Source organism: Mya arenaria, chromosome 15 (genome assembly GCF_026914265.1).
Source record: "Mya arenaria isolate MELC-2E11 chromosome 15, ASM2691426v1".
NCBI lineage: Eukaryota > Metazoa > Mollusca > Bivalvia > Myida > Myidae > Mya > Mya arenaria.
Genome location: NC_069136.1, coordinates 49,224,479 through 49,250,270, shown reverse-complemented (window position 1 = coordinate 49,250,270; position 25,792 = coordinate 49,224,479). Strand labels below are relative to the sequence as shown.

General features: G+C 35.7%; 1 protein-coding gene across 1 annotated transcript; it reads right to left on the bottom strand.

Annotated features, from left to right (window-relative positions):
* Positions 1-352: 352 nt before the first annotated feature.
* On the bottom strand, positions 353-24,503 carry LOC128220386 (elongation factor G, mitochondrial-like). Its single transcript, XM_052928757.1, has 21 exons — positions 24,355-24,503; positions 21,740-21,784; positions 21,033-21,155; positions 20,443-20,575; positions 19,929-20,133; positions 18,848-18,953; positions 18,028-18,112; positions 16,773-16,849; positions 14,802-14,959; positions 13,322-13,397; positions 11,189-11,326; positions 10,614-10,715; positions 9,444-9,535; positions 8,660-8,762; positions 6,895-6,977; positions 6,246-6,315; positions 5,650-5,742; positions 3,751-3,826; positions 3,306-3,374; positions 2,651-2,811; positions 353-2,066 (listed from the first exon to the last, which is right to left on the bottom strand). The coding sequence occupies exons 1-21, from the start codon at positions 24,412-24,414 to the stop codon at positions 1,890-1,892; spliced, it is 2,232 nt and encodes a 743-aa protein (XP_052784717.1). The 5' UTR covers positions 24,415-24,503; the 3' UTR covers positions 353-1,889.
* Between the last annotated feature and the right edge of the window lie 1,289 nt (positions 24,504-25,792).

The following is a 25,792-nucleotide window of genomic DNA, read 5'->3' as shown; positions in this document are numbered from 1 at the left end:
TCTCTCAAAGTTTAGGATATTGGCGCCACCTTATCCACGAACATACACCAAAATATTGTAACATCAAGATTTTGAACTAAATATTTTTTAATTGTCACATATCAAATTAAATGTTTTAATTGCACATATCAAGAAATCCACCTGAACTAACCAATAAATTAAACCTCTTAGTTTTGAAATTGATAGTGATACTATATCTTCTAAGAAATGTTTATTCTAGCAATCGATGGTACAAAACATGGGTTCATAAGATGGCACCAGAGCTAACTAAACTCATTCGATAATATATTCAGGTTCACGATTATACCAAATCTTGCATAATTTATATAAATATATCATAAACAAAAATAAGTATAGTTTTTGTAAAATTTATTATCACAGATATGACAATTGATAATGACCATGAAGACATTAACCATGAAGACATCAGAATGACCATGAAGACATGAAGGCATTGACCATAAAGACATGAGAGTGACCATACAGGCATTGACCATGAGCTCAGTAGAACAAAATGGAACAATAACTTAAACTTGATATAACTTAGCATAACATGATTCAATATTTCATTTGGTTTCAAAGTGTCACATAAAACATGCGTGTAACATACATGTATGCAATAACGCCAATGTGACGATTAATAATCAATAGTTTTTACCTATGCACAAGTTGAGTTGTGGGTAGGTAGATCTTTTCACTTTTTATTTCCCAAGCCATTCATTCCGTAACAAAATAGGAAGAAAACAGACCACAAGAGAGGCTAAATAAACATTTAGGTCACAGTTTTTTTGTGTGTGAGTCGGGAAACGCTAAACAAATAATCTATTAATTGTGAGTTTTTGTAATGTGCAGAACAGGTGAAAAATATACGAAGACCTAGTCATGGTAAAAGCTTCAACAACGACTTTTGGAACTACTTTATGATCAGACCAGTGCAGACTGGCAAACAGTCTCTTGGACACTGTGAAGATTCCTCATAGTGGACACTGTGAAGATTCCTCATAGTGGAATCTTACATTTCAAGGGGTGGGGCTAAAAGCCTCTATCTGATTCTTTATTTCATACCACTTACAACCCATTTCCTTTAACACCGCTGTTTGTTCTTTAACAAGTGATTTAAACATACATGTAGGTAAGCACGCAATTCATTTAAAAGTAGAATAACTATAATTACTTATGTAACAGTTGACCCACTATTTTCAGTAAGACGCTTTAACAAATAAATACGACCACTGGTGACACACTTCATCATATATCATTATAAAATCAAAGTCATTTAAGCTATTCAATGTGATGCAGCAAAGGTTGTTTTTTATTGTCAGTTTATTTTATTTTGTGAATAATTTGCACTGACATTAAAATGCAAGTGTGTTTACTCCAAATGACATTTAGAGTATTTTTTATCTTCTTTTTTTCAAAAGGACAAGTTTATTTAATAATAGTAGAAAAACACATCTGGTCCTTTTTGTTATTCAAATATAACCAGAATGGTACAACGACCATGGATCCTTGTCATTATACACAACAATAAACATAATGAAATCCTTCAACAAGCCTGAATGTTCCTATTATTTAATCATATAGTAATAAGATTATAGCCCACAAGCCCGATCGTATGGACATGACAAAACCAATATTGTTGTATAAGCCCGTAAGCCCGGGCCTGCTTTGGGCTATTGCTATATTCCATCACTGTACACAGGTAATATTCTGTAGGTTTTATGAAAGTTCCAACTGCCCAAATCAAGAACACCAGAGAAAACATGTTTGTTATGTATTCTCCTCTTGATGTTATCCTGAACTTCATTTCAGAAAGTCATTTAGCCTTCCCACAGAGTTCATCCTAGTATATTAAAATGAGAATTCAAGACAATAAGTTAAACTACACATCAGTTTTTCTTCCGTTTCTTCCCTTGTTCATCTGACTCCTGGAACTCCTGGATGAGTTTTTCTGTCGTATCCATGGAAACAGGACAGTACCTGCTGTACTCCATAGTGAACTCCCCTTTCCCCTGGGTCTGGGATCGCAGTTCGTTACTGTAGCCAAACATGTCGTTAAGAGGAACCTGGATGGGAAAGGTTCAGAGATAAATAATAGTGTATGCATTTGATATGAATATTGAATATTGTAATATTATCATTTCTTTTGGTATGAAGTATATGATATTCGTAAAATATGCTTAAATATATACAATCATTAATAATCAATTCTGAACGGTCATACTCGCACTATTTCCCCCAAATGTAATGCAACAATCATATAAAAGAACACAAGGTGGTACAAAACTTTGATAAATAGCATTCTCACTGATCTATATAGGGTGTATGGCAATTTGTATGAAAAATTCCAATCTCGTCAATGAATTTTTAAATACATCAAAAAACTAATTCATAAAAGACTGCTCAATAATTAAGTGTTCTGTGAATCAGATGTATCTCCTGTCGGCAGCGCCCAATATTTTTTAAGTAAAGGTTAACATTGACCTACTGACCCCAAAATTTATTGACCATGACCAATGTGCAGCTTGAAGGCTTCACAACCAATAGATGAAATGTTATTGAAGTGAAAGGAAAGTGTGATGCAGTCAACAACATGGACAAAGTACTCCCGTGTGTGTCATGCTTCACTAGCAACACAAAATTGTCCTACCTCACAGAAGATGGTCACATATCCTTCTATGCCATCTGTGCTGGTGATTACGGCATTTCTACGGTTGAGTCCGGCCATAACAGCTGTTTGAAATTCTTCCGGAATATTCACCTCGACCATCATCACCGGCTCAAGGATCTGCCATTCACCATGGGTGAACACTGGATAGAATGGAAGAAAATATTATCGTTTAATGAACTTCATTTTATCAAATTATCTTGTGTTTTAGCAGAGTCAACTAATGTCATATCAAGTTTAATCATCATAACCACACACTCATTAAAACTTACGATGTAAGAACAACAGAACTACGTCGATACTGAAGATTATTTGCAAGGTCCTTTTTGGTTTTAGCCACATTTTTGAGGTTCAAAATTAGGAACATTTTCTAAACTAGATAATCATTAAAGTAAAATTTGACTTAACCTGCAAACTCTACCTTATAGGAAATACAATAATAGATGTTTTGAGAAGATAAATGTACAAAATAATCATCGATCAGAATCCACATCAGGTCATTAAAACTGGATGTCACAAGTAAATAACCTTTGGATCAGCCCTTGAATACATTGTTAACAAGTAAGTAAAGCTCACCTAATAGATGGCTTGACAAATAAATTTGACTTAAATCTTTATCGATCTGTCATTGACATACCATGTTTCATGGCGCCATGTGCTGCATGTTGGAAAGCCCGGTCGCTCGAATCCACCGGATGGTTGGCACCTGAAAAACATTTTTGTTTTGTGTACTACGGTTCTTAACACTAAGGTTCAAGACAAGGGATATATGTTTGGCATTGTCCATCTGTCCAAATGGAGCCGATAGTTATTACTATTTTCTTAAAAGACAGAAATAAACAAAACTTGCATGTCGTGTATGACCATAGTTTTGTTATAAACATTCAAGCCTGGTCTGGTTTGATCAGTTACACCAGCGTTATTGCCTCATAATAAGTAACATTTCATAGTTTGATATGTTAAAACAAGAACACGCACCTGTTCACACCCATTTATAAAATGTACATTATTAAAATTCTGGGAACATTAGACATACCACCTCTAAGGTTAAACCCAACTACTACAGGTTAAGTAAAACATACCGTCTCGAAGGTTAAACACCACTCCTGATACTCTGTGACCTGTCAGAGGTCCTTTCTCACAGTAATCCCGGAAACCCTGCAGATATGAGCAGGGAATTTGAGTAATACAGTCAGAACATTTTAAAGGTGTAGAATGTGAACAGGACAAGCAGATATAGGTCTTATGGTTATTATAAATATGACAACTCAACAATTGTGACATAATTGTTTCTTCAGGTGATGAATGTCCAGTTTTCGTATGAATCATAAAAGTGCACTTTGCACTAATTCAATTCCTTTTAGTGATGATTTTATTTATAGTATCCAATGAACAAATCAGCTTTTGCTGTTACAATGTTCAATTCTGATGCTGAAACCTACCCCTGAAAAATGTTCGAATCATTTAAAAGCTGAAAAAGTGTGTTCATATTTTTTCTATAAATCAAACCCTTTTCAATATTGCCAAATAAAGTAGGGTCACCATGCATCCAAAAATCACACACTTATACACAGGATACCTTGATGTCTTAAAAAAACATCTTTATCAATTACACTTTATATAGTGCCACTTTCAGATAACATGTTTGGCTAGCATTTAATCCTTAATATAGGATCATTCATACTGCAAGTCATCCATGAGTCCTCGACTTATGACATTAACAACTGATATATGGAGGGTTTGTGCACATCTGTTTAAGTGTTACATCCTGATTGATAAACTAATTGTAGTTTATCTTTGTGTGCCCAAGATTTCCCGCATTAACAGACTGTATCTAACAGTTTGGAAACATTTATCCTCATAGTTTTATCCTAGAAGTCCAGCCTTATTTTAACCCTTACTCCCCAGTAATCTATATATAAGAGCCCTAAGCTTACCACATTAAAGACCAGTATGAATTGTTTGGGCACATTTGTTCCCACTGTTTTATCCTGGAAGCCCAGCCCTAATTCTCCCAGAAATCTCTCTATACATATAATAGCCTCAGTCTTACCACATTAACGGCTGGTATGAATTGTTTGGGCACATTTGTTCCCACTGTTTTATCCTGGAAGCCCAGCCCTAATTCTCCCAGAAATCTCTCTATACATATAATAGCCTCAGTCTTACCACATTAACGGCTGGTATGAATTGTTTGGGCACATTTGTTCCCACTGTTTTATCCTGGAAGCCCAGCCCTAATTCTCCCAGAAATCTCCCTATACATATAATAGCCTCAGTCTTACCACATTAACAGCAGGTATGAAGGGTTTGGGCACATTTGTTCCCACTGTTTTATCCTGGAAGCCCAGCCCTAATTCTCCCAGAAATCTCCCTATACATATAATAGCCTCAGTCTTACCACATTAACAGCAGGTATGAAGGGTTTGGGCACATTTGTTCCCACTGTTTTATCCTGGAAGCCCAGCCCTAATTCTCCCAGAAATCTCCCTATACATATAATAGCCTCAGTCTTACCACATTAACAGCAGGTATGAAGGGTTTGGGCACATTTGTTCCCACTGTTTTATCCTGGAAGTCCAGCCCTAATTCCCCCAGAAATCTCTCTATACATATAATAACCTCAGTCTTACCACATTAACGGCTGGTATGAAGGGTTTGGGCACATTTGTTCCCACTGTTTTATCCTGGAAGCCCAGCCCTAATTTCCCCAGAAATCTCTCTATACATATAATAGCCTCAGTCTTACCACATTAACGGCTGGTATGAAGGGTTTGGGCACATTTGTTCCCATTATTTTTTCCTGGAAGTCCAGCCCTAATTTCCCCAGAAATCTCTCTATACATATAATAGCCTCAGTCTTACCACATTAACGGCTGGTATGAAGGGTTTGGGCACATTTGTTCCCACTGTTTTATCCTGGAAGTCCAGCCCTAATTTCCCCAGAAATCTCCCTATACATATAATAGCCTCAGTCTTACCACATTAACGGCTGGTATGAAGGGTTTGGGCACATTTGTTCCCACTGTTTTATCCTGGAAGTCCAGCTTCGTGTTCTCTTCCACAGGTAATGGCTGCAACCAAACCATAATCATGTATCAAAATTATATTTTTAATCACTTTTTCTTCTTGATACAAATACCCTTAGTACTTTCAATCTACATTCATGTCTGATGTAAAGCCAGTCCACCAGTTTAAATGTTAGAACAAGTGCACTGAAAAGCAAACACCGATGCTCTTTTGTATTATCTGGAAAAGCGGCATAGCTCAACAGATATATATATATATAGGCCATTGGGCTTAATGAGAATGTGTATTTTGTCTCTGGCAACATGTATACCAAGTTTCATTTGAATCTCTTAAACATCATTTTTAGTCATTGCCATGTTTCAAACTTTTGAATGACGGTGAGACTTAGGCTATGACAATGTCTACGCTTATTACTCAAAAATAAAGACAAGCAAAATTCCTATACAGTATCTGCAATTTGTTTCAACATATTCTGTCTTTAAGAAATGGTAAAATTAATGAAAAGTCAAGTGATTAAGATATTTCAAAGTGATACATAATCACTTACAGCTACATCTCCTGACACCCTAGCAAACTCGCCACGACCTCCAGACTGCTTCTTGTGCAGGTAATCAAACCTGGAATATATAAAATGCAGGATTGATTTAACTTTAATGAAAAAGAGAGAATAGCTGAAGAGCTTTAATAGTGATGAACATATGTACATTTGTTCAAAATCTGTTTAATCAAGTGGGGATTGAACCTTGTCCCCCCTTGTGATTAAGAGTCGGATAAGTTAACCAGTTCGCCACTGCAACACGACAGTGCTTGATTACCTTAAATACGCTGAAGTCCTACTTATAGAAGGAAACAAAATACTTGTACATGCAAAACAAAGGATTCACATTCCAAATTATCAGCAAAACAAAGTATTTACACACCAAATAATCAGCAAAACAAAGTATTTACACACCAAATAATCAGCAAAACAAAGTATTTACACACCAAATAATCAGCAAAACAAAGTATTTACACACCAAATAGGATCAGTTTTCCTTTAAACAGAAAAAGTGAAAAAGGGGATTTTTTTCTCTCTTTTTCTGTGTTAAAAATCAATTTATCATTGTTCTAGGTACATCATTAGTTTTTAGACCAATGAAATCAAAAAAGAACTTTTACATTATTCAAATCAAACAGTTAAAAAGTATAACACATACGAGACTGGCTCTTTCAGACTCTCTTTGAAGGAGACGCGGGGACGACCCAGAACCACTTTACAGTTGAACTCCCTCTCCAGCCTCTGAAAAAATACAGAATGAACATCTATATACATATAGTGTATATAATACAAGGAGTTATGGAGAGGACCTCTCCATAACCATCTTATAGTTAGACCACCTCTCCAGTTACTGTAAACCAGGGCAAAGGTATTTCACAGACATACGGTACATATTGTTAAGCTATTGAACACTTTTCACAATAAATTCATAAAAGTACTGAGTTTTAAGTCACATGGCTTTCGACGAGGAATCATCAATTTAAAACAATATATAAATTCTAGCTTGTTTTTGTCAGTTGACAATAGGACATAACTCAAACAAAATTTGAGCCACCAATGGGAATTGCTATTAAAACAGAAATATGCACATGGTTGAAATAAACGTGTGTAAGAAAACACCAACAGGACATTTATTATGGCACGCACATCTATACAGACAAATACTGTATAGTTTTCTGCTTGTATTCATATGTATATATTTGGGTTCTAACAGATGATCATTGTCAATTCTGATAATAAGTATGAGGGATTCATTCCCAAAGCAGGGTTCAGGCTCTTACACCCCTTTTAAAATATTTTCAATCAGTTATATTATAATTTCAAGCTAATTATTGGTTTTGATGCTAATGCAGTGTGTGTAACGGTAGCCCCATCGCCTGAGGCAACAGAAAAATGACCCAGGCTATAAAAAATCCTTTACGATTGCCTGATTTGCGATAAAATCATCAGGCTTGATGATTTAAAAAAATGTTTACCTCGACACCGATTACTGCTTTCTGGATAATTTCTAATTGGTACAGATAAAAGAATTTAAGAGTAGTCTCCCTTGTTTAGCAATATGTACAGCTAAAAAATAATTATTTTGACCGAAATTATGAATCAGACTGACAATACTCTTTTTGATGTAGGGATATACTGAAGATTTGATGGAGTTATTTTTTAATGAACTTTCTGTAGTAACAGAAAAATATGAAAAAGACGTTAGAAAAATCCTGTTACTAACAGTGAAATCTTGTTACTTAAGCACACGCAGCATACGTTGACACTGGCCTTTTTCTTAACTTCCGACCATTGGACCTATTCCCCTAGCAAACTATATGATATTTTTCCCAATCTGATGTTTATTCATCATTCTAATGGATGTTAAGTCTTGGGAATTATTCATCACATTTATAAATCAATGTGCAATATTAAGTGTATTGCAATAGATATTTACATTCACATGGATTGATATTACAGCCATATCAGAACCAGCCCCCACCCGACCCCCCTACACAAACACCCCCACCCGTTTGAAACAGAGGTTTACAGAAAGAGACCCCGCCCTCTTAAAGATGCCGCATGTTTTCCTCTTAACTGATTGGCTACGGAAATCTGGCTTGGGCTACAGAAATATCAAAGTTTGAAGCATCATTGGCTACCAGGGAAAAAAGGTTAATTTTGCACACTGCTAATGTTGAAGCAAAAAACAGTCTATACTCCTGAACAATAGTCTGAAGTTGAAAGCTCTCAATCCCGATTGCAGGAATAATCCATTATCCTGATAAATATGTATATATGTGATATGCCACTGAAATGCAGTTCCCAGTGCTATTATGTTTCTGTTATCATTACAAAGGTCAACACACACATTACCCCTCCCTTCCCTTCCAACACTTCATAAACACAAATGAGATTGATAAGAGGTACTCATGTTAGTCTACCTGAGCATAAATGTCAAGATGAAGCTCCCCCATTCCCTGGGCTATAGTTTCCTTGTTATCATCATCCCAGTGGACCTTGAATGTGGGATCTTCCTTCGTGAACCTGAAATACAGTGAATTCACATGAACATAGACAACAGTGGGCTACTTCAAAAGTAGATCTTAATTCAATACCTTGAAAATATCATTTTTTTGGAATGACCGGTAATTAGAAATATCCCACCTCCAACATAAAAGACACAACACCATTGGTACAGGACTGGTCACACAGTGACTAGATATTTTTCCATATTGGGCTAGCAAATTTATATTGTACCAAAATGGTGTCTATTTTCTGATTCCGATGAATATTCCGATGAATAAATGAAACATTTAAACATGTTAACAGGTTGTCAGCGTGATATATACATTACGGGTTAGTAGGTGACCCGATATGGGATATACGGGGCACAGAAAACCATATTCGGGTTTGAGTTTCAGTCTCACCTGATATGATGTCCTTTGCCCCGTATATCCCATATCAGGTCACCTACTAACCCCGTAACTTATAATAACATTCTAGAATATGCCAAGTCAATGACTTTTCCAAATGCTCATTGGTAGATATTCTTTGATGTTAAAAAAGAGAAACCGTGTCATCATACTTTTTAGGGAATGTAAAGAGACTGGCAAGTTTTTGCAAAATATAAAATTCTTGTGTGATTAATAGCCAATTGTTTAATCCTGGACCAAATAGCTAGTACATAATTTGTGGTTGCCTGGTAGATTGAAATGAGAAAGATACCTTGCAATTCCCTTGGAGAAGTTGTCCAGGTCAGAGTTCTTGGCTGGCTTGATGGACATGGCTATCACCGGCTCAGCGACGAACATCGACTCCTGCATGAGGTATATATGTTGACAGGGATAGTAATAGAAAGTTGTGAAGTGTTGTTTTCCTTGCCTTACCAGTACCATCATCTTATAGGTTGTCCAGTTTGCAAAGTGGTTAGCTTACTCACTTCTTACATAGGCGACCCAGGTTCAATTCCCGATCTGGGCGCATGAGTTTGGTTTGTGGTCACCAAGCTGGTCAAGTGGGTTTTCCATAGGTAGTCCTTTTTCCCCTAACACGGTGCCAACGTGAGTGATTAATATAATGTTATAATAACTTGCTTCACAATTGTCGTAAAAAAATAAGTTATTAAACTATTTGAACATCTTATTAAAGAGATGGCAAATGTTTTTTAATTTATTGTGTATACCGATTGGTTTAAGCTTGTAATGCTGAATAATTTAATCCTTACTGAAGTAATTTAGTCGTATTGAGTCAAAACCATTTCCCTTTTTTTTAGTAACAAGGTTCTTACCTTGACTCTTAAAGCATTTGCGAAGTACATTTTTACAGTAGCTTTCTGAACAAGAAGTTTCAACACTATATGGCAATTCCATCTTAGTTCTTTGTCAGAAACCATTTTTTTATTTTTTGTAGCAGCAACCTTGCCCAAACCAACTCCCGGAGACGAGCCAATGCTGCGTCTTCACATTAGCTGCCTACATACCAACACCATCTATTGATTAGAAATAAAGAACTTGAGCAGAAAAATCCTGTTTAATGCCTGCAGGCCCACACAACAACATACATGTACCTTAAGGCTTAATAAAAAAATCAGGATTTTTTTATTGTTTAATATGATATGAATCTCTTTGATCTCTGTTTCATGGGTTGAATCCAGCATTGGTGTTCATTTATGAGAGTCCATGACAATCTTCACCTGGTTCGGCTTAAAACCACATTGTTTTAAGTGAGCAAAAGACAAATATGCCACTACATCATTGAATTAGGATAACCTCATTGTGTAAAGGTTTTAAATAATGTTCATCAAAGATTTATCTTAATACATCTTGAAATTTACTCATTCTAAAATGACCACTTTTTGTCCACTCATACTGAAATTTAATACTAATGGAACAATACCATGGAGAGATTCATGTTTCCCTTGGTGACGAAGGTGTCTCCGCTGGCACAGTCCACTCCGAACAGAGCACAGATGTCACCTGCATAGGCCTCACTTACTTCCTGAAAGAGTAGTGAAATTATTGTGCACATTTTAAAAACAAAAAGTATCTTGTCAAAGATCATACCATATGACCAATTTTTCATAAAAGTAGCCTTAAGTAGTTACAAGTTTCATGAACTGACCAAATACTGTCAGACATTGATAAGATGGCTCTGTTTTTTCTGAATTACACATCTAGGTTTCCGACCAAAATAATATAATGCCTTATCAACATATATTAAAAGCAGGAACAAAATAGCATTCATTTTAATAAACAGAACAACTGTCAAAGAATCCCACTTAACATTTTGAAGCATGAGAATCATTATATTCCAATTTAGAAAATTTCACAAAAAAATCTTAAGGATCTATGAGTAATATATTGAGCATGTTATTCGATCAAATTTAAATATGAAAGCATTTTCGACAAAGGTACAATTTAAACTGTTCACTGCCACTCTGAGAAGTCTTTCCGAACCCAGGCAGCACCCACCTGCATTTCATCAGCGTGCATGCGTACAAGTCGAGCCACCTTGGTCTTCTTGCCTGTACGTGTGTTAAATATTGTGTCTCCGCGCTTCAAACCTCCTTGGTACATCCTCATGTATGTTAGCTGACCAAACTTTCCTGCCTGAAAGAACAAGATTAAAAACTTATAAATTATCTTCCTAGAACAAGGGCATTGCAAAAGTGTGCTATACATACAATATATATATATATATAACGTTTGTTTGTTTGACTGAGTGGTATAATTCAACAATGCTTTACCTAAAGTGAGATGACTTCTTGCATGGTTGTATTGCCTCAATGCCATTTTTTTTTTAATTCATTTGATAAGCCAGTTTTACAAGTGTCTTGCCTGCATCATATATAGTGTGTATGAGGTGAATAAATCTTGTGTGAGGGTGGGAGCTATATTGAAAGATTTTAATGCTACTTTAATTTCCAGAAATCACTTAAAATGTCCATAAATATATGTAATTTAGTATGTAAGGGGTGGGGGAGGCCGGGTGTACACTCAGTACTGTATTGTGTTTAATGATGGGTAAATCATTTTGAAGGGGGTGGAAGAGGTGGGAGGTACTATAAAATGGTTGCAAATATTTTTTTAATTACCAATAAAATGTTATTTACCTAGTGTGTGTTGGGGGGTATATTGTGTTTGAGTGGGGGTTGGGGGATGTTTATTTGTCATATTCAATATTGTATGATAGGGTGATGTGGGTGGCTGGGGTTTATACCATATTGTGTGTGAGGGTTTATATATATATTATTTTAAAACATATAAATATATATATATGTGAAACCGTTCTATAGCCACCTCCCCCTCAAACACGATATAGCCCCTCACAACACTTCAGTATGAATCAAAGCCTCCTCCTACACACCTTGTACACTCGTATTATTTTCCGGTTATTCCGTTTTTCGGTAATTCCACAAACTGACCCCCTACAGTTGGTCATTTCATATCCTACAATGTATTATAAGTCTCCTTGACCATACAGGTAACGGTCATTGTTCAATCCTTATAATGTTTTAATAAGAACTGTGTAGGGTATGAAACTCCCCTAACCATGTTCGGTGCCTAATACATCATACAATTTATGTTGCGGCCCCAATGCACTCCGGTAATGGACACGAAGCCCGTTTTATTAACTGGACGTATTGACAAAAGTTCTTTGGAAATTTTACAAGGTTATAAAGTTGCAGATTTGACAGCTAGCAAAATAAACATTTAAGACGAAAATACATTTATTGACTTTGGATTATTGATAATGGAATTACTATTGAAGGTAAACTATGTTGTGAGTTTCATGTCATTGATACTGATTTCTATAATACAGTATACAGCTGTTGGTCCCAGAATACATAAGATTAGTTCACGTCCATGTAAAATAAAACATAAAAATATAAAATATTTCTTCTTCCGTTATAATGTTTCTACTTATAACTTCGTCATTTGATTTTGTCTTCTTCCACCAATCTTTCATGTTTCTCAAATTCTTATTATTTTTTGATACATTTTCCCAATTCACTTCTTTAAAAAGAATTATCTTTTTCTTCAGATTTTGAAGAAATCTGGCAGTCCACCATCTTGGAATGGGATATTTTGGATTGAAGACGCATTATGGGACAGGAAGTAGGAGTTAACGGACTGTTAAGCATTTAATGCTGACGTTAACTAACGGCAGCATTAAATGCTTAACAGTCCGTTAAATTGCATTGAGCAACTCATATTTAACAGAGCGTTAAGTAACGCCCTGTTAGGGATTTAACAGACTGTTAAGGTAACTTAGCATTATATTTAACAGAGGATTTGAGCAACTGGCCCCAGACATGTAATCCATAAAACTGTGAGTCTCTCCTATAACAGACTAGGCCAATGCTATCACGATGAAGTTGACCATACGTAAAAGGGTATTAGTTCCAATAAAGCAATCATATATTTATGCAGCTGTTTGTATTCAAGTGACAATTTTCTAAAGCTGAATTATTTACAAATGCAGATTTCAGCACATGACCGATGTAACACCTATCTTTATATAAAATTATGTCTGTATTGTTATAGTTATACCCTCAAATATCAAATTGCAAATAGCCGTCAATGTATTATATAGTTCCATACCTCGAGTTTGAAGGCGAGTGCTACTAAAGGCTTCTCATCAGTTCTTTCTGGATCCATGACTGTCTTCATTTCTTCCCTGCAATAGAGTTCATTTTTCCATTTACAACAATTCCTTAACCCTTTAGCACATAGACAAGTGGCCAGATTACACCTCCCAGTCAATAGCCATCTTACTGATAAGCAGTCCTTATCTGCATAGGTACTTTTCTGGATATTTGAAAATGAGAAAATGAATACAGCAGTATGACCTTAAAATCAATGTTACTCCAAATAATTTTGTCCAAATCTTTTTTATGTGAATTCATTTTTTATAGATAATTAAATTATCTAATAAATGGTGTCAATGATGAAATATTAAATTATTTTATTTCATCTGTGAATGTATTTTCAAGATGGATTTGTAACATTTCTTTGAAATGTCATAATTGCATTAAATCAAAGGGTAATAAAATGCTGGGATCGATCTAATTTTTATTACCCCTATCATAAAAAAAGACCCATCTGGATTAAAAAGCCGACAATTTATGTTCTTGTGTATTAATACACAGAAATATGTCAGGAATATCCGGTGTCATCCAGCTGAGAGATCCAGTCCAAGGTGTCTGTTTAACTTTATTACCCCCTCATAAAATTGTTTACAAAAAAAGAAAGCCGATAAATGATTTTCCGGTATGAATAAAAAGATCTAGATCAAACAAAACCCTTGCACATGACCTATTTTACAGCCAAAACTATGATGGACATTATATAAGCTTCACAGAAAATTTACCCATCATTTTCTCATTTACTAATAATTATTGTTTAATTACCTTTAAGTAAATATAATCTCAATTGATTTTAATGGTAAACTGAACTGACGTAATATATTTAATGATTTACGCATCAATGAATTTGGGGGAAATTCCATACAGTACTTAGCTCGTGGTCTTATTACGTCACAATGGGATATCACACCTGCGTTTGGGAGTATAAACACCTCAATTTAGCAGACGATATTTTCAAGGGAAAATCAATACACAAAAGGTTAAACTTTAATTTTATAAACATCCGGGATATTGTTTACAAAAAGAAAGATGCAAAATTGAAATATTGAAATGACCCTATTGAAATATGCGGGCCATGCGTTTACATCCAGTAATGGATACGGTCGGCCGAATGCGTATACATCTGGTAATGAGCTATGTCGGCCTATCTCGTATACATGCGCTAAAGGGTTAATCATCTGCGATAGCTTCAACATCATTTTTGCTACTGATTTTATCAATTTCATTTTTTGAAATGTTGACTTCATGTACAATATAAATCAATTCTTTCATTGATTTCATATGCAAATAATTAAGACCTGATACAGTTTTTACAAAAAAACATATGACCATGGTCCTTGAACTATTTAAACAAAATATATACAATTTATTTTTATAAACATCTCTTGAATAGATGGAGACTGAAGAATCTCTTTATAACCCTGACGATCACTTACTCATTACTGTTGTCAATGACGTAGTTTGTGACCTGCGAAGGGTTCGGCATGTACTCAAGAATACCGTCCAGCAATGGTTGTACCCCTCTGTTCTTCAATGCCGAGCCCAGCATGACAGGAGTGAACTGACGCTTGATAGTTGCACGTCTGATAGCATCCTGGATACAAAAGTATGATCAGCTTGAATCAAGTTTTGTTTTGACTTTTTGTTGTTTAATCATCCTCTGTACCCAGTTGATTATAATAAATTGAATACCTTGGGCAAATAAACAGCAAAAACTTCATACTGCTAATATATTAAAATAACAAGAGGCCCAAAAGGGCCTATGCTCTACTGGCATGGCTTTTGTGGTCATATCAATCCAGAGCATGTATGTATGGGTAAAAGGCAACAGACACATGATTTATGTTTTGTGTTTGGCTTACCTGAAAACGAAGCACGTTCAACATCTGAGCCCAGAAAGTATTGTAAGCAGATTAGTTCCATGAACTATTTTAATATGTGCCAAGTAAAAGTCATCTGACAAAAAAAAAATGCTTTCAAAACTGTACTCAAAGTAAAAATTTCTGTAGTTTTAAAAGTTAAAAAAAGTTGGTCAAAAGGTCAAAGTCAAGGGCATCCTAGGACAACATTGATCAATTTGAACAAACATTCACAATCAATTGTGCTGAGATGGATGCACGAACACACAAAAAGATTTTCAAACCTTTCCAGTTTTATGTTTACCAAACCTGTGAACCCTGGGTGTGGCCAGTAATGACACCAGGTGCATAACTTAAACATTCACAACCAATTTTGTTAAGATGAATGCGCAAACTACAGAACTTAAAGCTAAAAAATGGCCTTTGGGCTTTCAACAAGAACAAGGCAGAGTAATTCACAAAATCAGCTGCAGAAGCAAAAAGCAAATTGTCTCTCAAAATCCTAGACTTGCAAATTGTCTCCCTTAACTCTAGACTTGAATTTACATGTACATGTAAACTTGGCTAAAAATAGAATTCGCTCATGCAGACCTGGCTAAAAATAAAGCGCATTTCTTTAAAACTTTCATGGCCCATAATCTAGGCATTCATGGGCGGATCTGGCTGGTTTTCGAAAGGAACCGAGCTCTAATGGATATCTAGATACTGTACAAGTTTCATTGAGATACAATAAAAACTGAAGACTGTATCATGTTCACAACCAATTGTTTACACAATAGCATTTTTTTATACTATCAAGGGCCATAATCTAGGCATGCATGGGCGGATCTGGCTGGTTTTCGAAAGGAACCCAGCTCTAATGGATATCTAGATACTGTACAAGTTTCATGGAGATACAATCAAAACTGAAGACTGTATCGTGTTCACAAGCAATTGTTTACAGACGCACGAACGCACGACCGCACGGATGCACATACTACGTACACATTACCATCGCATAAGCTCTTCTGGCCTTTGGCCAGTAGAGCTAATTAATGAGGGCGAGACCCAGACATTTGATTAAATGCCTAAGACACAGCTCAGGCAATATACAGGAAGCTGAGAAGTTTTGGTTGAACAAAAACCTACCGGTAGTCCACTATCAGCCTAGCCATGGTTAAGGATGTAAAGTGTTTGTGTAACAATGGAGAGCAGAGAGCTGCTAAAAAAATGCACTTTCATACCACTACACTTGAGGTGGATTGTCAAAAATCTGCACTTCCAATGTCCAAAAATCTTGTTCCTATGGTAGGGATGGATGAAGTGCAGTAAACTATAAGATTGCTAGTTATTGAAGGGTATGAAGCTAGTTAATTCTTTGGTTTGGTTAAAGTTAGCCAAAATGTTATTTGATTCAATGGTCAATATTTATTTAATAATCAATGTTAACCAATCAAATTGCTTCAATATGCAAACTAGCCAAAAGAAAAACATCTGGATAGCTAATCCTTTTGTATACAACTGGTTGCAGGTTTATAGTTTGTGAATTCAACTACGTGAAGCCAATACCTGGAGTTCCGTCACAGTTGGTTCCCTCTCATCCAAGAAAATCTCCCCGAGTGTCTCATCAGCGTCTGCTACATGCTCTGTAGAAAAAAACAGTGAGATTGTAGTATGCATTGTTAGCAGTGGTAAAAATGAAGGCGAGATTTGTATAACAGCGTGATGATGGACATGAAACATAAGCTATGTACATGTTTTTTTTTAAATTTGCTACAATTGAACTCTGTTGGCCTGAACTAACAGGGACAGGTGAAAATACTTCGAGCCTTAGAAAAATCTAGCCAAGCGGAATGGTTTACCTTCAGTATATAGAAATCGATCCTTTACATCTAGTTCAAGCCAACGAGGATTTCAAGCCAAACAAGTTCGAGTAAACAGGGTTCAACTGTATACGCATGTGACTAAGAAGTTAAGAACCATTCCTTGGTAATAACTAGTACTTGATGAAGCTATTGAATGGGCTTGGGACCCTCTGATCCAGTTTTCAATGTGCTGACCACTTGGCACCAATATGTATACATACAGTTCAAACTAGACATGAAAATCGTCCTCTTATGTTACAGGAGCTCCTTGTCATGAGGTTTTCTTAAACTGAGCTAAATATCAATGAGTTCAGCTGGCCCCAAATTCTCAAACTATCTGAAGTCACTTACTACTTTGCAAATGGATTTTATTAGCAAAATGCATTTGCTGACCAGTAAAACAAAATAAAATTGGAATGCCATTTTTCAAAGCGGAGAACGTCAAATGGTGCTGCCCAGAAATATCTCAAATTACCACACTCCAAATGAATTTTGACAATCACCACTGCTCTTGCTTCAGCTCTAGTGAACATTGAAGGCAATGATTTAAATGGTCTGTTGAGGTGAATTGTCAATCAATTATCATACTAATAGTTGGTATTATCAATGCATTTGGATTTATATTACCGAAATTGCAATGTATACCTTGTATTAAAAAGCTGTGCTCCAAAGTAGAAAATGATACTTGGGTTTTCACCCCCCCCCCCCCAACCTCCTAAGTATAGTATTATAGTTATCGTCATGTGATAGTCACTAAAGAGTAGCAGCAGTGAAATCGTTGTGTGAATAAAGCATTGACATTTCGTTAATGCCACAATTTTTCGATTCTTCAAACCTTCAAATGCCAAGTTCCGTGATAGGATCAAACTTCTTCAAAAACCTTCATCGGCTTGGATTCGTTCTTATGATGGTCTTTGGTGAGATGAAGTCCCCATTAAAACTGAACTACCACCACATACCTATAAGTTCTTGTCTCTTCTCCTTGGCCAGTGACAGCAGGTCCTCGGGAATCTCCTCTTCCACTATCTTCATTCCCTGGGGCTCCTGGAAGCAAACAGTATTGATATTTTTGGTTTACACTTATTCATTATATATTGATTGAGAAGATATAAGAGAGGTAATATGAATCATTCTCCAGTCCGTTTCCTGGGTAGAAACCAGTACTTTGTCTTTTTTCAGAGGCAAAGAGAAAGAACCCCTGGTGGAAATCAAGCGCAAAACCTGTAGGGTGAAAGGTGGACTAGAAGACTGAACCAACTCATTGAATAACTTGTGCCAGTATAACATTGATAGTTCAAATGTATACACAACTCTTTGAATTGTTCTATTTTTGCTATCAAGCAGTGTACAACTTTAAAAAGGTCCTAACACTGGCGCATGTTCAATCTATACACTAATCTTTCAAGACCGTAAACTCTGATGTGTCAAGAGGATAATTCGAGTGAAGCATGTAACGTTGATAAAATATCCTCACAATTTCAAATAAGAGCTCAATTGTCAACATATATTGAGAAATGTGACAAAAAAATGCTCTATTTTGGAGAAAAGCTTCAGTAATACTATTGTAAATTGATATAAGGCTTAAAATTATAAACTTTTGGTTCAACGAGCATCATCTGGTTGATGTTTGGTGTATGTGAATAAAAGTAATGAAATAAATACCTTTTAACAAAGTTTGAAAGGGAAATTTGCCAATATAAAAACAGTCAATGAGTCCCTTTAATGTGCACTATCCAATTCAAAAGCCATGAATGAACTACAGATTGTATCCGTGCTAACCTGGAAGTATAGGGCCTTCATCGTTATAAGGTCAATGACTCCTTCCAAGTGCTCCTCTAATCCAATAGGAAGCTGTAGGAAGGCTGCGTTGTGACCTAGCTTCGATCTGAATGGTGGACAAAAAATAAGTGTGAGGGTTTTATAAACCAAGCACATAATATAACAATCCCTGTGTGTCATATAAAAAAGACAAACATTTATAGGAGGTAAATAACTCCTTTTTAGTCATAATGCAGCTGTAGGAAGGCTGCATTATGACTGGGCTTGGATATGAATGTCGGACAAAAAATAAAAATTGAGGCTCATATTGCAAAGCAAATATATCAATCGCTGAGGGTCTTATAGCAAAGACAAACTTGTGTATGAGGTCAATTACTCCAATTTAGTCAAAAGGCAGCTGTGGAAAGGTGGAATTGTGACCTATTTTGGATCTAAGGGTTATTTAACAAATTGGTCGGAAATTATATGCCCAAATCAAAATTCAACAAAGATCACAAAACCTTTGTTACCTAACCATCTATGCTTTAGTAAATTATATATGTATGAAAACCTTTAAACTTCTTTTTTAACATTAGCCTAATGTTTCTAGTATAGAAAAGAATCAATTTAAATTTTTCAATTGAACAATTCAAGACCACATAGACAATGCTTCATTGATACACAAACAAGGTGTGAACAGTCACGTTAACCAGTGTTAGTCACAGTTTTTGCATATGAATCTGTCAAGACTCCCACTTTACAAAGGTTTAAGTGTCAAAGACGTAATCAATGGGCTCAGTGGTTAAAGAAAATTCCTTATCATAAAGAAAGGAGAATATTTTTAATTATTATGTCTTTAATGAGCAATATTTAGCAAACCTCAGCTTAAAATTGGGTTTTATAATGCTTATGAATACAAAAAAAAGCATTAATTACAATTTTTTTCTTTTGCATAAAATAAGAGTAGGATAAACTCCAAGCCAGTCTGAGCCAAACTTTAGGAGTCTCAGATAGTGATGAACTCTGTTTACTTGACCAATAAACAATAACATTCAAATGAAAGCCTGATTCTTTTTCACCAACAACTTGAGAGAATGCCCACCTAAGTTGACTGAGTACTCTCAGGGGGTTGGCACCTGTTCTGTCTAGTTTGTTGATGAAGGCTATACAGGGTACATTGTATCTCCTCATCTGTCGGTTGACTGTGAGTGTCTGTGACTGTACACCCCCAACCCCACATAGCACCAGCACCGCACCGTCCAAAACTCTCAGGGCTCGCTCTACTTCGACAGTGAAGTCTACGTGGCCTGTAATGTGGAAATATTTTCATTCTGTAAGTGCTTAATGTAATTTAGTGGATATAATGTAGTATTCTTGTGTGTAATATCACTTAGTTTTTAAAGAAGATTTCAGGCCAGTGTCGATTGGCCAAGAATGTTTAATAACCCTTCACTACCATTCAGAATAAATGTCAGCCAAAAATTTTGGTAAATGCTTAAATGTAATGTCATTTGAAGATAAATTTAAGCTTGCATTCAAATATAACATACTTAAACAGAATCATTAGCTGAAAGGTTACACTGATTTAACTGTCAGAATAACACTATGAGATATACCAGGTGTGTCGATGATGTTTATGTTGATGTTTTTCCACATGACATAGGTGGCAGCAGACTGGATGGTGATACCTCTCTGCCTCTCTAGCTCCATAAAGTCCATCTTAGCTCCAACCTCATCCTTACCTCGTACCTGAAAGATTTGATAGTTTAAAATCAAGTTAGACTCTTAAGAATGATGTTGATATTCGCCCACATGACATAACGTGGCAGACTGGATGGGAATACTAGCTCCAAAAAGTCCATCTTAGCTCCAACTTCGTCCTGAACTTATACCTGAAAGATAGGACAGCTTATACAAGTTTGACTCTAAGTATGATGTTGATATTCGCCCATAAGACATAGGAGGTGGCAGACTGGATGGTGATACTAGCTAAATAAAGTCCATCTAAGCCACTATCTCATCCAAACCTGGTACCTCCATAACAAAATCATACTTTCAATTATGAACTTCACCCCTCTATGGAGGTAACAAAAGAGAAAGTTTGCTTTACCATTGAAGTAATAAGTAATGAAATAACAAATATTGTATATTATTGTTATGATTACATAATTTTTTTAAAAATTCTCTGTTTAAGTCTTTTTATTACCTCGTGCATCTGGTCTAGCTGACCAGTGTAGAACAGAAGACGTTCTGTCAGGGTGGTTTTGCCCGAGTCAATATGAGCCGAGATTCCAATGTTTCTGATGCGCTCAACATCCTTGATCACTTCCTGCAACAAAATATATATTAATAAGGACCGGTCTTGCCAATTCTTGTCTACATGTATGTACAAATGTACTACAACTTTCATACTATTTTCAGAGCTTTTATTTTATAACACATGCCACGTCCTATACTAATTTATTTTCCTGAGAACTCATTATTCTTAAATGCATTGATCGAAAGTATTCAGTCATTTAAATTAGTCTTTTGGATGAACAAGCCTGAATTTATATACTACTACTTGGCATTACATTCTTGAACAAGCCAAGCTGTATAAAACCCAGAATTTCAGCAAGCTCAGGAAACATTTTACCAGTGTAGGGCTTAAGCCCATGGCTCTGTCCAAGGGATGCATTCAAGCAATTATGAAAATGAATTACTCTGATGCTAAAAATTTCATGGCAAAGTTTCACATTACATAAATGGAACAGTTTTAGGATATTAAGAAATGATCATATTTGGGATCAATTTAAGAGTCAGTTATAACTTGATTATCAATTTAACATATAACATCATAAGGCTTACAGGAATTATACAGAACACTAATGCAAATTCTTGGTTTTAAATAAAATTACATTTTTTAATACTTACACCAACTTTCTTTGCCGAAAATGCTGTGACCTGCGTGTGAAATTTCTGAAAATAAAGTAATTGGAGAAGATGAAAGTATGTTTAACCAGAACACATTTTGTTTTTATGAATATTATAATGATTTTTGGGCTAATAGTGTTATATTGTGTGATACAAAATTGCTGCCGTCTACTTTTCATGTTCTTTGGGATGTTTTACGACAAGATTAGGATGGTCTTGGATAAAAGTTTGGGTTGACAGAATTGAACTGCTGAGAGTTATTTAACCATTCTGATAGAAGTGTTGTCGATTAATGAGTGTTATATTATTTAAGGAACGTGCATTCTTAATAGACAAACACAGCACTTAAATGGTGTAAGAGGTAATTCAGTAGCCCATGAATGTAATGGGGCTGTATCAGAACTTGTTAAAGTCAACACATCCATGTCAAGAGGGTTCCGGTCTGGTCCCCAAAAAGGTTAAAGAGGGTGGAGTGTAGTGTAGCCATAAAGAGCACTAACAACAGACTCACTGTTTAGCTAGATTTAAATCATAATGCAATTTGGTTTTGGTGTCAATTGCAGGTTGAGAGGTACAGGGTTAAAACCCTAGTTCAGGTCACAGTGGCTTGATGACAAAGGCTCATTAAAGTCACAATAAATAATTTCAACTAGCCAAAATGATATTTTATACATACTTGAACATGTATATAATCAATATAATACATTGCCATAAACATAAAATGAGATTTGACAAAATTCAAAAATAACCTATACTGTAATATGAAACAAGTGAAGAATGTTCGCCCGGCGAAAATGTAAACAAAGACCAATTCTCGTTGAAAATTATAACTTCTTCGTAAGCTACAAACAAAATACCTGGCTCATAGATGCAGTGACCCATTATATACACCTTAAAACCGGTATTCTTGTCGAGAGAAACAGTATACGACGAAAATGCTTCAAAATGCGAATTATCACAAGCGCTAGCCAGACATTGTTCTGTCAAAACGACGTAGTACCCGGCCTGCCTTAATCGATTAGGGAAAGCGGCCAAAGGGCGGGAACCACCGGAACACTCAACTCTTTTCCGATGGTTCCCGCCCTTCGGCCGCTTTCGCTATTCGATTAAGGCGCGCCTGGTACTACGTCATTTTGACAGTCTGGCTAGCGCTTGGGAAAATTCGCATTTTGAAGCATTTTCGTCGTATACTGTTTCTCTCGACAAGAATACCGGTTTTAATGTGTATATAACGGGCCACTGCATCTATGAGCCAGGTATTTTGTTTGTAGCTTACGAAGAAGTTATAATTTTCAACGAGAACTGGTCTTTGTTTACGTTTTCGCAGAGCGAACATTCTTCACTTGTTTCATATTACAGTATAGGGTATTTTTTATTTTTTCAAATCTCATTTTATGTTTATGGCAATGTATTATATTGATAAAATACATGTTCAAGTATGTATAAAATATAATTTTGGCTAGTTGAAATTATTTATTGTGACTTTAATGAGCCTTTGCCATCAAGCCACTGTGGTTCAGGTATACATAGTTCCTAAGAAAGAGTTTATAAACAACCATTTATCAAAGCTTAGAATGAAGATCAAACGTATACTCTCTGATGAAGACACTGACATGCTAACCACTTGGCTGCCACCAGTGACTAAAATAAGAGATGGACCTAGTCCAAATAATTGTACTTTGACGGATTTTTTTTACGATTTTTGATATGGCAAATCCATCACGTACAAATTGTTTAGTATCAAAAGTGGGTAGTTATTCCGATCAGGATTCCGGGTTAAAGCATTTAACATCTAAAAAATACCATAAAAACAAGAAATATTACCAGATTATGTTATTTTATATTAGTTCCGTACACTAAAATGTCGTATCCTTCGAATAATTATGAGTTTGACGTGTTTATTTTATTGCTTGCTGTCAAAACACATCGATATATACATGAAGGGCACCTGCAAGGCTTTCAAGTCACAATTTTAAAACGCTCGGAATATTTCGGCCATGGCCGAGTTGTTACGATTGTATTAACGAGGTCTATCTCGAAGCTTGTCGGAGGAGGCCGAGTTATTACGATTGAATCGAGTTGCTCCCCTTGGCATAATTGTTGTCTGTGTCAGTCAACTTTCGTTTTATTGGAAAGGTAAACAACGTGTTTTAATGCATTAAATGCTTGTTCAGTGCAAAATAACTTTTCACTTACATGGTAAAATATGAATATAAACCTTTATGGTCAATTTCAACCATAAAATACTTCACTTAAAACAATTTCAATACTTTTAAAACACCCCCGGTTTTAGCACTAACCCGTTTAGACGTTAGGGATTGGAAGAATCCCGTATAACACGTCTATTATTTTAGACTAGAGATGGACCCAACCAAGACTGGATAAATCTGTCACTGATTCAGTCAAGCAGAGTTGTATGAATATCTAAGATTAGATTTTCTTTCAAGTTCGGTCATATTTCCATTCAACTTGTCTTAAAAGTATTCGTTATGAAGTGAACATTTAATTCAATGTAAGTTTAAACATTATGCAACGATATATCACACTCCCCACCCACTTCATTAACACACCGGCTAGCGACTAACCAGCTTTATTTCATTAAAGCCAATACATACCTTTTCAAACAGAATTCTACACGATTGTGTAAAGTAACTTGGCTTTAATAGAAGTCTCATTTTTCTAAAGTTAGTTTAGATTTGCATAAAATGTCTTAATGTTCTAAAGTGAAAGTTAAAATTCTTAACACATGACGGAAGTTGACATGATCAAGGTTGTTTCGCAGACGCTTGCATTACCTTTGTCTGTCTAACTACCGACCAACTGTATTCCTAAACAGCGTAAACAAAATATTCGAAACATGTCGGTGTGAGCAAAGACTCTGATTAAAATATCTGTGGTAATGATAACATAGTTGAAATAATATTTGAAAAATATGCAAAGATAAAGTGGGTTCGTGTTATTTATATATCAACTTAATCATCATATATGAAAGGGGTGCAGGACGAAGTGAACCATTAACCAAGTGAACCACTGCCTAAGTGAACCATTTGGTTACCCAAGTGAACCACCTATACATTGTATACCAATTTTCTTAGGCCCCATGTTCATACACGACCACAGTGGTTATGAATCATACAGTCACCTTTTCCATCACCTGAAGCTCAAGTTAGGCGTCAGTTCCGACAAATTGGCCATTGGAACTGACGATGAAAAGACCTTGGTCAAGGCTATTGAATCTAGTTTCCCAGACGCTACCCATGTCCTTTGCACTAGACATTTAAAGGAAAATTCCCGCCAAAACAATTTGCTATTATGTATTGAACAAAATGTCAATCGATATATACTTTATTATATAACATCCAGTTAGTAATACACACGTTTCGAAACATTGCCTAGCCTTTTTTCATTTATAAAATAGCACACAATACATGTATACGGTATCCATGTATGATACATTTATACGACCAAGGTAAATAACTATATCGTATTAAATTGTAGGTTATAGTTAGGTAGCTATATACTCTCCACTTGAAGAACCGTTACACAATCTGTTCCACCGGGTGTTATGATGATTTTGTACCAGACTGTAATATCAATGTAAGCATGCTCCGACATAGCCTTTTCTCCATGGTCAACATCATTTCCTTAATTTGCATATTTTCCTGATGAATATAAAACCGGCGACGAATATTACCACTACTGCCATGAATTAAAACACTCGCTGCAGAGAATACATACAAAGAAAATAAAAATTAAATGTTTTGTCTTAACCATGCTAAGTTCTAAGTGTATATATACTCCATGTGGTTGTTGTTGTTTTTTATAAAGAAAACGGTGTTCTTAATTGTTCATGTGTATTTATAGATGTATGCATGCGTGCTGCGTTTACGATCTCGATGAGACGATATGCTTAAATGATTTTGGCCTATACTGCTCTTAATACGGACTACTGCGGTTCTAACCACGCCAGCTTTAGGAATATTTCATAATATTAATAAAAAATAATAATCAATGTAAAGATTTGAACTCGTTAAAAGAGTATTCATGACTATG